This window comes from Phyllostomus hastatus, unplaced genomic scaffold (genome assembly GCF_019186645.2).
Source record: "Phyllostomus hastatus isolate PE091 unplaced genomic scaffold, TTU_PhHast_1.1 phas_scaffold_755, whole genome shotgun sequence".
Taxonomy (NCBI): Eukaryota; Metazoa; Chordata; class Mammalia; order Chiroptera; family Phyllostomidae; genus Phyllostomus; species Phyllostomus hastatus.
In genome coordinates, this window is record NW_025334039.1 from 3,024,261 (window position 1) to 3,038,313 (window position 14,053).

A 14,053-nucleotide genomic window follows, 5' to 3' on the forward strand; every position below is an offset into this window, starting at 1 on the left:
GATCACTGCCTCCGTGCTCCGTTCTCACTGCTACCTCTGGATCCAGAAGCAGCGTGGCCCATAGTGGCTGAATCCTTGCTCATCCCGCTCGGTGGCTCGCCTCGGACGGGCCGCTTTTCCTCTAGGGCCGCCTCGGTAGGGCGAGGTTTCCGTGACGAACCTCCTGGGACTGCGGGTGCCCGCCGGGGCTGTCGTGGCTGCTTGAACTCCTGGAACTTGCTCGCCCTCTTAGGGTCTGCGGCCCTCGAAATTATGCGTGTCGTCCAGGCAGTTGCCGTGAGCGCCGGCTCCTAAAGGGCGTCACACGCGGACTCCGCCGACCCGGCAACCTGCGGTCAGCTTCCAGCTGTGCCTCCAGCGCCCTCTCCTCCGGTCCCTTCCTCGGACTCATTTTTTCCTTCCCCCACCTCTGCCGCCCTGTCCTCACTCTTTGGGTGCGGTGATCCTCCTGGAAGCCGAGGTGTCGGTTATGAGCTGGACCCTTGTTCCTTGAATTTCTCGGTAGAGGAAACTCAGCGGGGACCCACCGCCCGCCGCGCCCCCGGGATGGGGGTGAACGCGGTGCACTGGTTCCGAAAGGGGCTCCGGCTTCACGACAACCCCGCCCTGAAGGAATGCATTCAGGGCGCTGACACCATCCGCTGCGTCTACATCCTGGACCCCTGGTTCGCCGGCTCCTCCAACGTGGGCATCAACAGGTGGCGGTGAGTCAAAATCCAGCGGTGGGGGGTGGGGATTGATCTCGGTGTCTAATGAGCCAGGACTTTACACGCGATCGGCCCAACCTGAGAACTTCAACCTGGGACCGCCTTACTGTGCTGTTGTAAGAATTGTAGCAGCTTTGAGTATTAAATAGAGTGGGTTGAATAGTTCTCTGGCCAAACAGTGCTGGAACTCCTTGGCCTCCGTGTGTGAATTACGTGTGTCGGCGCTAATGGGAACTCTTCCCCTGGATTTATGGGGACTTCTTAGTGGCGAGAGTTAAACAAACGCCCTCCCTTTTCTCAGTGGCCGGTGGGTTGATTTCCTTGGCCTCTTTTGTGGCATTCGAAAGGATTGCGGTTTTTAGTGTTTACTTTTGTGTCTCAGGAAATCATATTATGGAGAAAATTATTCATTCAGTACAGTCGCCTCCAAACCTAGTTTTCTTCCACCTTGAGGTTGCCGAAGGAAAAACAGGGGAAATAACTGCCTGGTTTCTCTTTGCTCAGCTCTTCCTCTCGACTCCTCCTTGTGGTTGACTGGACAAATCACAGATTTTCTTTCTAGGCAAAGGAGAATGCTTCTAGGGATCAGAGCACTGGAAGAACCCTTAGGGACGCTTGATGATCTTTTCCTGAAATACCAGGCTGGATGATTGTTAGGCTTCCCGATGGAAAGGAATAATGGATCCACGAACAGATAATGGATCACCCAATAAAACAGAAAAATTCTTATTTGTAAAGTATATTTTATGCCATATGCTATTAGAGTTGTCCCAATTTTTTCCCCTTTTGCCCCTACTCTGCTCGGTAAACCCCTTCCCTTCAGCAGTCTCCTCCCCACCCCCACCTTAGTTCATGTCCATGGGTCCTGCGTGGAAGTTCTTTGGCTTCTTCACTTCCTATACGATTCTTGACACCCCCCTGTCTATTTGGTGCCTACCAGTAATGCTTCTTAATCCCTGCCCCTTTTCCCCCGTTTTCCGCCTTCCCCCTCCCAGCTGATAACCCTCCATGTGATCTCCATACCTATGATTCTATTCCTGTTCTGGATACTTGCTTGTTTTTTTTGTTTGTTTGTTTTTGTTATTGTTTTGTTTGTTTGTTTTAGATTCAGTTGATAGTTGTGAATTTGTTGCTTTTTTAATGTTCATGGTTTTGATCTTTTTCTTAAATAAGTCCCTTTAACATTTCCTGTAATAAGGGCTGGGTGATGATAATCTCCTTTAGCTTTACCTTGTCTTGGAAGCACTTTGTCTGCCCTTCCATTCTAAATGATAGCTTTGCTGGACAGAGTAATCTTGGGTGTAGGTCCTTGCCTCTCATCACTTTGAATACTTCTTGCCAGTCTCTTCTTGCCTGCAGAGTTTTTGAGAAATCAGCTGATAGTCTTATGGGAACTTCTTTGTAGGTAACTCTCTGCTTTTCTCTTGCTGCTTTTAAGATTCTCTCTTTATCTTTTACCCTTGACATTTTAATTATGATGTGTCTTGGTGTGGTCCTCTTTGGGTCCAGCTTGTTTGGGAGTCTCTGTGCTTCCTGGACTTGTATGTTGATTTCCTTTGCCATGTTAGGGAGGTTTTCAGTTTTTTTGTTCTTCCTCTTCTCTTTTCAGCACTCCTATGATTTGGATATTGGCATGTCTGGAGTTGTCCCAGAGGTTCCTAAGACTATCCTCATTTTTTTGAATTCTTGTTTCCTTTTTCTGTTCTGTATTAAAACAGACAAAAATTCTTGTCCTTTTTGAGCATATGCTTCATAAAGTTAAGATATATAGTATTTGGTGGTGATAAATGCTGTGGAGAAATATAGAGTAGAGAAAGGGGATAAAGAATACAAGAGGTTGGAATTAAAGTTGGAATTTTAAATGTGATTGGGAAAAATTGAGAGAAGGTGGTAAGAGAACAAGGTGATGAAACAAATACGGATTGCGGCTATCTAGGGGAGAAGCATTCCAGAGTGGTGAAAAGGCCCTAAGGTGGAAACATCAGGGAAAAGGCCCTAAGGTGGAAATTCCCTTAACCGTGGGAAGAAACAGCAGAAGAAGACAATATACCTGCAGCAGAAAAGCTGAGAGGAAAAGTAGTAGATGAGTCAGAGATGTAACAGGGCCATATTGAGGAGAACTTTATAGGTAGTTGTCAAGCTTTGTGCTTTTAATCATAACAAAGTGAGAATAATTACAGGGTTATGAGCCAAGAAGTGAGTGATCTGACTTAAGTTTGAAAATTTTCTCTGGCTGTGCTTTGGAGAACATACTGAATGTGATGGGGGAGGGGTGGTGCAGGTGGACAAGAAGCAGGAAGTCCAGTTAGGATGCTGTCTGTTCACCTAGGCTTGGACCATAGTGATAGTGGTATATGTGGTGAGAAGTAGTCAAAAGCTGAATGTATTTTGAAGGCAGAATCCATAGTATTTGTTGGCAGATTAGATATATGATGTGGGAGAAATAGAGGAATTAGGAATGCTTTCAAAATATTTGGCTCAAGGAACTAGAAGGATGGAACTACGCTTTGCTAAGAAAGTGAAGTTAGTCAGAGAGGCCATTGTCAGGGCGCTTGGAGTTCTCTTTTGAACTTGGTTAAGTTTGAGACGTTTATTGCACATCCAGATGAAGATAGCATTTATTCATTGAACATACTGGTCATGCACCTAATATATGCAGATACTGTTTTAGGTGCAGGACATTCAGCATAAACGAAATAGCTAAGAAACAAAAACAAACAAAAAATCCCTACCTTGTTGAAGCTGCATTCTAGTGAAACCATGAAACTATATGAGGGCATTAAGAAAGATAGAAAAGAGAATAGTATTGAATGTTAACTGTAATTGAGAAACAAAATTTAAAAGAGAGAGGGGAGGTCCATTGACCGAGCCTTGGGTACTCTAATGTGTGGATATTGAGAAGGAACATCTAGTAAGATAAGAAAACCCAGAGGACTGGAGTGTCTGAGAAGCTAAGAAATCACTTTAAAGAGTTTTTTAACCTATGTCAGGTGTTGTTGATAGATAGGTCAGGTGAGATAAGGGTGAAAAATTAAAAGTTGGATTTAGCATTTTGAGGCCATTCATAATCTTGAATTGAGTGGTTTCAGTAATGCAGAGGCAAAAAGCCTTTTTGGAATGGCTCAAGAGAAGCTGGCAGGAGAAAAGTGGGAGGCGGCTCACATAGACAGCTCTTCTAGCTCTTTTAGTTTTGCTGTAGGGGATCAGGGAAATGGTGTGGGGTATGAAGTCAAGAGAGTATTTTTTTTAAGATGTTTGGTTGTTGATGCGAATGATATAGGATGTATATATAAAATACTCATTAGCAGAATTAGTGTCATTAACATTGATTCTGGGAAAAGATGGTAAATGTAATATATATATATATATATTTTTAAAGATTTTATTTATTTATTTTTAGAGGGGGGGAGGGAGATAGAGAGAGAGAGAGAGAAACATCAATGTGCGGTTGCTGGGGGTAATGGCCTGCAACCTAGGCATGTACCCTGGCTGGGAATCGAACCCGGGACACTTTGGTTCCCAGCCTGCGCTCAATCCACTGAGCTACACCAGCCAGGGCTGAAATGTAATATATTTTAATGTATTAATAATATCTTGCAGTTATATAGTAATAATTCCCTCTTCATAGATTGTTAGGAGCATTAAATTACTTAACAAATGGAACCTGCTTAAAATGTGAGTGGTAGTAGTAAGTGCTTGTCATTTGCTATTAAATTGGAAGCCCTAGGTAAATACTAATTAAATGTCTGTAGTAAGTTTCTTCTAGAGCAATTTATAAGCTTATAAAATCTAGACTGTAAGGTTCTGTAAGAGAGGAATTATATATTGTTTAACTTTGTATATCCAGCAACTCACATTGTCACATAATGAGTGATATAAAACTGGTAAGCACAATAGGAATAGTCCCATATTTTCCTTTTTTAAAAAGATTTTTTAAGCTAGTAAATATTCCCTTTCTAAAAGATGGATAAAGATGTAAATAATGAATAGACAGACTGTTTTCTTCTACTGAAGACTAAGTTATAAAAAGGCAGGGACAGAGTTTTATTTAGTCTGTTCTTATAGCACCAAATTCAGTGCCTTTCATAAATAGTAGCTCAATTATTATTATTTGTTAAATGAAATTATATCCATGAGTCAGTAATTTTATATTTAAACAACTTTATTTATTTCCCTATTGATCATAGGATAATGTGCAGACTCTTTAGCCTGGATTCAGGCTATCATATGGGTTTCTGTCTTCTTTTTTTCATGCCCTTTCCTTCAATCAACATTTCTTGGATTTAACAGAAATCACATTTAAAAAAATTATTTTATCTAAGTGAACAAAACTACCTTTTGATATTGCCATCATTTCATTAAAGAAGATGCTTTAATGTAAAAAAAAAGTTTGAAGGAAGTTGTTGCAAAATAAAGGACAGTTCTTTGACTTGAATAAATTAAAGTTTATGAAAATTCTCTTTGCCTCATTTGATCTTAGACCAGTGAAAGCTTTATCTTGAATTTGTCACTTTTGGATTGAATGATTTAAAATAGTTCAATTCGTTTCTTCACTTATCTCGTAATAAAATTATATCACACAAAACATATGTATAAATGTTCATAGAATTACTCATAATTTCTTACTAGTCATAATAGCCAAAATATGGAAACAACCCAAAGGTCTATCTACTGATGAAAGGCTCCATAAAATATGGTATATCCATAAAATGAAATGTTATTCAGTTATAAAAGGAAATGAAGTAATGGTACATGCTACAACATGAGTGAACCTTGAAAACGTGCACAGTGAAGAAGCCAGTCACAAACCCCCCGCATATTATTTGATTCTATTTATATAAAATGTCCAGAATGGGCAAATATGGAGAGACAGAAAGTAGATTAGTGGCTTCTTAGCTTTGGGAGGGTTGGAAGAGTTGGGAGGTGGTAACTCAGGGTCACATGGTTTCTGTTTGAGGTGATGAAATGCCCTAGCAGGTTGCACAACTCTGTAAATATACTAAACACTATTGAATTGTATACGCATGTACACAAATACCAGCCCTTAAGGCCCAGTCAAAGTGCTGCCTTTTCCATAAAACCTTTCTCTATCACCTTGCCTGAGATGATTAACTCTTGTGAACCCTTAAACCATTTTACTCTTAGTACTTACCCTTAGTTTTTACCCTTAGTATTAATACTGATGTACTCCTTAGTGTGTAAATATTGATATACTCCTTATATATTCATTTCTCCCCTATTTAACAGATTGTATGTCTCCTTCTTGAAGAGAAGGTACCATTTCATTAAACCAAAAACTTATTTTGTGTTCCTGTTCATGGCAGGCACCATTTCTGGTATGGGGATACAACAATGAATACAACAGGAAAAAGTCCCTGCCCTTGAGAAGCTTCTAGTCTAGGAGGAGAATTAGTCAATAAAACAAATGCGATATGTCAGGTGGTGGTAAGTGTCCTGGAGAGAAATAAAGCGGAATGAATATGAGAAAAGAGACCTAAAGGAAGGGAGGAAAGAAGCTATACAGACATACGGGGGAAGAGCCCTCTTTTGCATTCTCCACAGTATCTAGCATTGTGTCTGTACAAAGAAGGCATTTGATAAATACCTTTTAAATTTCCTTTGTAAGTCTAGGGTTTAAGAGTGGGGCAGTTACTTCATTTAACTTAGATGCTAATGTATATCTTAAACTCATAATTCAGAAAAATGATTTTCAATGAACAGATTATTTTTAATATTTAAACTTCAGCGTGTTTATTATTACAGAGTTAATGCTATCACATGTAGAGTCTCTTAATTTTCAGTAACCAAATCTATAATTATACCTACATATTTACTCATTCTTTCTTTCTACTGCATGATTTCTGTGGAAGAGATAATGCTTCCTCTAATTCAAAACTAATCTCTTTATACCTCATTTTAAAAACTTTGCTCATATTTGTTCCAGGTTCTTTTAGGTGTAATACAAGTTGTATATACCATATTTAAGATGTACAACAAGTTTTGAGATATGTACCATATATAGTATATGCTGTGGAACACATTTTAATTATTCTTTCACCTTTTCTTTAGTCTTTTTGCAGATTGATTGCAATAAACATTTAAACATGCTTAGTCCAAGCTCTATTTAAAGAAAATGAAAACCAACAGAGGAGGAAAACCTACCCTTGACTGTATTCCTCTCCTGCAACTATGTTTCTTAGTTCTTATATAGCCAAGTTTCATGAACAAATTTCATGTCTGATACAGGCCTATTTCATTTCTTTATCACCTATTCACCCTTGAACTCACTTCACACTAGTGTCACTCCACATGGTACCTACTCCACCGAAACTGTTTTCATCCAAAGGGTACTTTTAAACTTTTCATTCCTTGACTTTCTACTGTGTTTGACACATTTGACCACACCTTCCTTTCTTCCTTTTGCTCTGGTCAGAGGGCCCTTCTATGTTTGTTTTTCTGTCTGAGCTATTAGTGTTCTTCCTTGACTTCTCTTTTTCTGTTCAACCCTTAAATGTCTCTGAGGTCTTTGATCTCAGCCGTCCTCGTTTTACAGCATTCCTAGTCAGTTACCGTCTATATGCCCAGAATTCACATCCACTGTATTTTTCCTGATCCTCAGATATGTATCCACTATATGTAGATCCCCTGCTATTTGAATGTAAAACAGTTCATCTTTTCTCTTACCTCTCTTTCAAAAACAAAAATTCCAAACTAAGTATTTCTGTGTTTCTCATTTTATAAATAGTGTCCCCATTTGCCCAGTTGCTCAAAACAATTTACAAATTACATTGTTCGTTATACATTTATTTATTCAACAAATATTTGAGTCTCTATTTGTATGCCAATCATTTTGCTAAATTCTGTGGATAAAATGGTAGTCACCAGATAATTTCTCTGTCCCTAGGGAGTTTACAGTATAGAGAGGGATTTATTCTGAAATAAAATAATCACAAAAATATCCCCATTTCCACTTTAGCCCACACCACCACCCATTGTGCCTAGATTACTTGAGTAGTTTACAAATCATTGTCCCCCCTTGCCCTTCTCTAATTTATTCTTTTTTTTTTAAGATTTATTTATTTATTTATTTCTAGAGAGGGAAGGGAGGAAGAGAGAGAGAGAAACATCAATGTGCAGTTGCTGGGGGTCATGGCCTGCAACCCAGGCATGTACCCTGACTGGGAATCGAACCTACGACACTTTGGTTTGCAGCCCACACTCAATCCACTGAGCTACGCCAGCCAGGGCTTTCTAATTTATTCTTTACACAGCAATTGGAGTGATCTTTTAAAATTGCAAATATGACCATGTTCTTAATTCTTTAAAATCCTTCAATGACATTTCCTACCCCTTAAAGTTCAAAAAGCCATTTGAGCTGAACATTGAAGCATGAGATGGATCTTAAAAAACAGAGAATGGAGTGGAGGGAATTGCAGGCAGAGGGGAGAAAATTCCAGACAGAGAAAATAATATGAGGGAAGGCACAGTATTCTGATACTCATGAGGGGGCTGGTATGACTTAATCATATGATTCATGAAAGATAGGGGGTGTGGCTTAGTGTTCTTTTGGCTTAGTATTCCAGATGATGGTTGCCTGACTCAAACAGGATTAAACAGAGAGAGTTGATTGGCAAGTGTAATTGAACAATCCAAGAGAAACTGGCTTCAGACATGGATTAATGCTAGGACCAGAAGACAATTTCTAGGACCAAATTTCTCTCTTTGCATCCCCAAACTTCACTTATACTGGGTTGGCTTTTCAGACAGGCTGTCCTCTGGATGGCCCAATTTCTGAACCAGTCACTGTGCACCTCTGATTGTCCAAGCTGGAACTGTGTGCCTCACGGGTGGAATCAGCTCAACTGGACTGAAGTAACTAACAAAGAATGAGTATGAAGTCAGTGGACGTGTCCTAAAACAACAGATGCCTGTTACATAAGAATTCAGATGAAAAAGTGGGATCAAGCCTGAATAACTTTGGTCCCTGTTTGAGGAAATATAACGCTGGCAGCTGAGTGAATAATAAAGGAAAGAGATGATGTGGTAGCGTGCAGGCTTTATCAACAGTTTCAGATAACACAGGCTTGAATTAGGGAAAAGGTTATAAGGAAGAAGATGCAAGAGACTGATTGTAGAGGTGCAGTGGACAGTTGATGTGACTGTCTGGACAAGGCAGTTCCATGGAGAAGGGTGTGAGGGAGGGAGTAGAGTGTCAGATTCTCATGCTTTGTGCTTCTTCGACAGTTATCCGTGAACTAAGTTAGAGCACACAGGAATAGACCATATTTAGATGAGGAAATGAATATGTTTATTTTAGGTCATTGATGAATGTGAGATACTGCTAAGATACCAACACGGGAAATGGAGAAAATAGGAGTTCAAGTTTGGGGATTAGAGACATTAGAGATGTGGATATAATATTCCACATATAAGTGAAACCTCATGGTGTTTGTCTTTCTGTGACTGACTTGTTTCCCTTAGCGTAATGATCTCCAGGTTCATCCACAAGGCAGAACGTATGAGATCCTCCTTTCTGGACATTCCTTGATGGAGATTCCTGAGTCTGTGTTCTAGTATGAAAAGTGAGGTACTAAAAAAGCCCTCTTACACCATTGGTTATTTCAAAAAGGCAAGCCTAAAAAATTGCACATTTTAAATATGTTAACTTGACAGCCTTGATGTAGGGTGAAACTCCAGATCTGAATTCTCCTACTCACTTCTTTATCCCATTTATTCCTGAGATGATCTCATCTAGGCACATACTTGAGTTCCTCAGGATTTCGTAAGGTCCATCTCCTGCCCTGACCTCTGTCTTGAGTTCCAGACCCTCACAGCCAGTATGTTTACTCAGATTTGAAATAAGCCTCTTAGGCGAGGCCTTGCCCCCTTTCCCTCATCTCTCATGGTTTTTCTAAATAATAATAAATAGAAACATTTACCTCATTCTGCAAAAAACCTAGGAGCCATCTTTCCTTCATTTATTTTCTCCTCACAACCCCACGTCTGGTCCTTCAGCAATTATTATGGCTTTTCCTTCAAAATAACTTACATACCTATTCAAATGTCACCCTTCCACTGCTGTCATACTATCCAAGTCACCAGCATTTCTTGCAGGATTACTGCAATAGCCTCCTGAGTTCTTTACTATCATTTTTATACCTGCCTTCCCAATCTGTGCCATGTGGAAGTCAGATGATTATTTTAAAAACCCTGATTAGATCACGTCATTCCTATGCTCAGAATTCTCCAGTAGCTTCCAGGGAGTGTGCATTTTCTGCTTCTTGGCCCAGAACCGTATTGCCTCAGACCACAACAGGGCCCGGTCCTCTGATGCCCATCCTCAGAGAGGCATTTTCTGACCATCTTATACAAAGGAATTGCTCCTGCTCCTTCCCCACATCTACTTTTCACCGTCTATCTCTGTGCCCTGTTTTTTCTTTATGGCATTTACCACTTCCTGAATTTATTTAATTATTGATTTCTTCCTTCATTAAATTACACAGGAGAGAGATTGATTCATTATTGGTTCCTCAGCCCTGTAACAGTGGTTTTCAGTGGTTGGTCCAAGGGCGCTTACAGGTTCCTGAGGCTCCATGTATCTGTGAAGTCAGAACTATTTGCATAATAACACTAAGACATTATTTGATTTTATAACTACCATTCTCTTACATGTGTACAGTCTTGTTTTCCGGAAGCTACATGATAAGTGATCACATTATTGCTATGATGGCTAATGGAATGTGTGCTGGTTTATTCCTGTTTTAAAATTTTTCCAGCTTTAATTTCTCACATACATGCTGATAAATATTGCCTGTAAGACAAAGCTCTTTGGCGTTAGTGAGTAACTTTTAAGGATAAAGGGTCCTAGACTAACAAGTTTGAGAATCGCTGCCCTAGAACACCTGGCACATGATAGGTATTCGAAAGTACTTGTGGATTGAATGTATAAATGAATACTGCTCTGACTTTTTAAGTATATTTTATTGATTATACCATTATAGTTGTCCCATTTTTTTATACCCTTTATCCCCCTCCACCCTGTACCCCCTCCTCTCCATCATTCCTCTTCACGCCCCCCCGTTCGCATCCATGGGTTGTACATGTAAATTCGTTGGCTTCTTCATTTCCTATACTATCCTAACCTCCCATGGTGTATTTCATACCTACCAATTATTTTTCTTATTCCTGTTCCTGTTCTAGTTTTTTGCTTAGTTTGTTTTTGTTGAAGGTTCAGTTGTTTATAGTTGTGAGTTCACTGTCATTTTACTGTTCCTGGTTGTGATCTTTTCCTTAGATAAGTTCCTCTAACATTTCATATAATAAGGGCTTGGTGATGATGAACTCCTTTAACCTGATCTTATCTGGGAAGCACTTTATCTGTCCTTCCATTCCAAATGATAGCTTTGCTGGATAGAATAATCTTGGATGGAGGTTCTTGCTTTCCATGGCTTGGAATACTTCTTTCCAGCCCGTTCTTGACTATAAGGATTCTTTTAAGAAATCAGCTGATTGCCTTATGTGAACTCCTTTGTATGTAACTCCTTTTCTCTTGCTGCTTTAGAGATCCTCTCCTTATCTTTAATCTTGGGTAATTTAATTATGATGTGCCTTGGTGTGTTCCTCTTTGGATCTAACTTCTTTGAGACTTTCTGGACTTGTATGTTTATTTCCTTTGTCAGATTGGGGAAGATTTCTTTCATTATTTTCTCAAATAAGTTTTCAATTTCTTGTTCTTCCTCTTCTCCTTCTGGCATCCCTTTGATTCAGATTTTGGAATATTTAAAGTTGTCCCAGAGGTTCCTAAACCTCTTCTCATTTTTTTTGAATTCTTTTTTCTTGATTCTGTTCCTGTTGAATGTTTACTTTTTCCTTCTCCTCCAAACCATTGATTTGAGTCCTGGTTTCCTTCTTGTCACTGTTGGTTCCCTGTAGATTCTACTTTATTTCACTTTGTATCGCCTTCATTCCTTCATTTTGTGTCTATACTCAATCATTTCTGTGAGCAACTTGATTACCAGTGTTTTGATCTCTGCATGTGATAGGTTGCTTATCTCATTGTTGCTTAGTTCATTTTCTGGAGTTTGATCTGTTCTTTCATTTGGGACATATTTCTTTGTCTTGGTACACCTGTTACATTATAAGGGACAGAGGCTTAGGCATTTGCCAGGGCAGGGCAACCTACCTCATTGCTTTTAGTGCCGTCTGTGGGGGAGGAGGTGCCAGAGAGGGAACAATGCCATTTGCTCAGCTTTCTCCCCACTTTTAGTAACTTCCCCCACTACACACAAGCAAATTGAGCCCTTCTGGGTGCTGATTCCCAGGTGTGTACATTCTAGGGCCCCATGGGCCCCTCTGGCAGACTCTTCTGTGAGACTGGCCATTTCTCCCACCACTGCAACACCCACAGAATTTTACAGCCATAGGTTTTTGAAACTTTCTTTTCCTGAGCTGGAACCCTGGGTTGTGCAGTCTCTCTCACTCCCTAGTTGTCCCTCCTGGTTTAACTGCACACCAGTGTGGGACCACCTGGTCCTCCAGCTGCAGCCTTGCCTCCTCCGCCCTGACCAAGGTCTCTGTCCCTGCTGTCAGTCTAGATGAATGTTTCTTCTTTAACTCCTTCATTGTCGGACTTCCATACAGTTTGATTTTCTGGAAGTTCTGGTTGTTTTTTGCTTTTAAATTGGTCCTTCTTTTGCTTGTGAGAGAAAGTGAAGTGTATCTACCTATGCCTCCGTCTTGGCCGGAAGTCCCTCTCTCTGATTTTGTTGGTGGAGTTTTATGTTGGCTTTCATGCATAAATTACACCCATAGCCTGTTTTTGCCTATCATTTTCTTTAAAACCTTAAACACCCTTGTAAAGTAAACTTGAGTACAGAATTTCTTTAGTATGTTTTTTATTCTGATCAATTATAACTGTCTTATCCACAGTTAATTAGAAACACTTTTTGGTGATTCACCTTTTATCAAGCCTTTGTGAAATATTCAATGTAGTTTTCAATAAAACAGGTTTCTTTTTACACATTTAATCAATATATATAAAATTTAATTATGTGGTTACAATAAAAAGTTCAGCTGGCATAAACAGGTTTAACTAATACAGTTGACTCTTGACAAAGTTCACTAATTGGAACAGGAATCAGATGTACTAGAAAAGAATAGCCTGCTTTTCTTAAGCTATAATTAACCATGGCCATCAGTCAATATGTTAACAAAGGATATAGAAGGATTATGTAGTTTCTGTATGGCAATAGCAAAAATAATTCTAGTAATATTAAAGATGTAACTACAGGTATTTAAATTTTGACTTTTTAAAATTAATTCTTACATAATTTTATTTGGTTTGGATTATTTATTTGTTTTAATAGATATTAGGGTTTCCAAGAGATGAAAGGAAAATGCTGTTTTATAAATGGGATTCTATTGACTAGTTATTTTTGCCATCTTTATTTAATCCCAGCTCTATCTCCACAGTAGTAACAATAATAACAAACTAAATATCTTAATGATGCTTGTGGATTTTTTTGTTTGTTTGATTGTTTTTAGTTTGCTCTTTTAAGTAATATGGGCCAGCAGGAATTAGAAGGCTATAAATAGGGTGACTTAATATAAAATTACTGTGCTGTAGTATATATGTACTGGAGAATGTGCTGGCCAATCCTTATATTGGTATTAACATATAGTGGGTGGTCATATTCTAATTTTGGTGTTAAAATAGGTTCTTTATTATAGTGTTTAGTGTAACTTTTTTTTGTAATGAGTTATAACTTTGGGTGATATAATGGGAATAGAAAGGAAAGAGTGAATTAAAAGGAAATACTAAAATGATTTGGTGACATATATGGGAGGTCTTAGGAAAGGAGGAGAAAATGATCATTCCAAGTCTGAGATCCCAGAGAGGACACATAAAATCAGAAGGGGCTAGTTTAGGGGGTTTAGTATGAAAAGCTTGTGTTTTTTTCTTTTCTTTTAATTGTTTTTCAAGTACAGTTTTCTGCCTTTTCCCCTCACCACCTCCCTCCCCCATTTCCACCCCCCGCCCCTTGTTGTTGTCTATATGTCCTTTATAATTGTTTCTGTAAACCCTTCACCCTTTTCCTCCTTTATCCCCTCCCCCTTTCCTTCTGATCACTGTGACAAGCTTGTTTTAAGGTGTTTCAAAATTAGGGTAACAACAGGATTCCAGGTATAATTGATTAACAACACTGAAGCTAGGAAGGGAAATTGGGTTGGATGTGTATATGAAATTGGAAGTCACCCTTTGTGAGGTGATAATTAAAGATAGGAAAATTCTGAGAACACAATAAGACACTGCTATACACCTTCTGGGTCAGTTGACTAAAATTAAA

General features: G+C 39.2%; 1 protein-coding gene across 1 annotated transcript in view; it reads left to right on the forward strand.

The window, feature by feature from the left end:
• Window positions 1-545: 545 nt before the first annotated feature.
• The window catches only part of CRY1 (cryptochrome circadian regulator 1), a 58,473-nt gene continuing 44,965 nt past the window's right edge, over window positions 546-14,053 (forward strand). The window contains exon 1 of the mRNA XM_045826646.1: window positions 546-704. Within this exon, the coding sequence (XP_045682602.1) occupies window positions 547-704 (158 nt within the window). The 5' untranslated portion in view covers window position 546. The remainder of the gene's footprint in view (window positions 705-14,053) is intronic.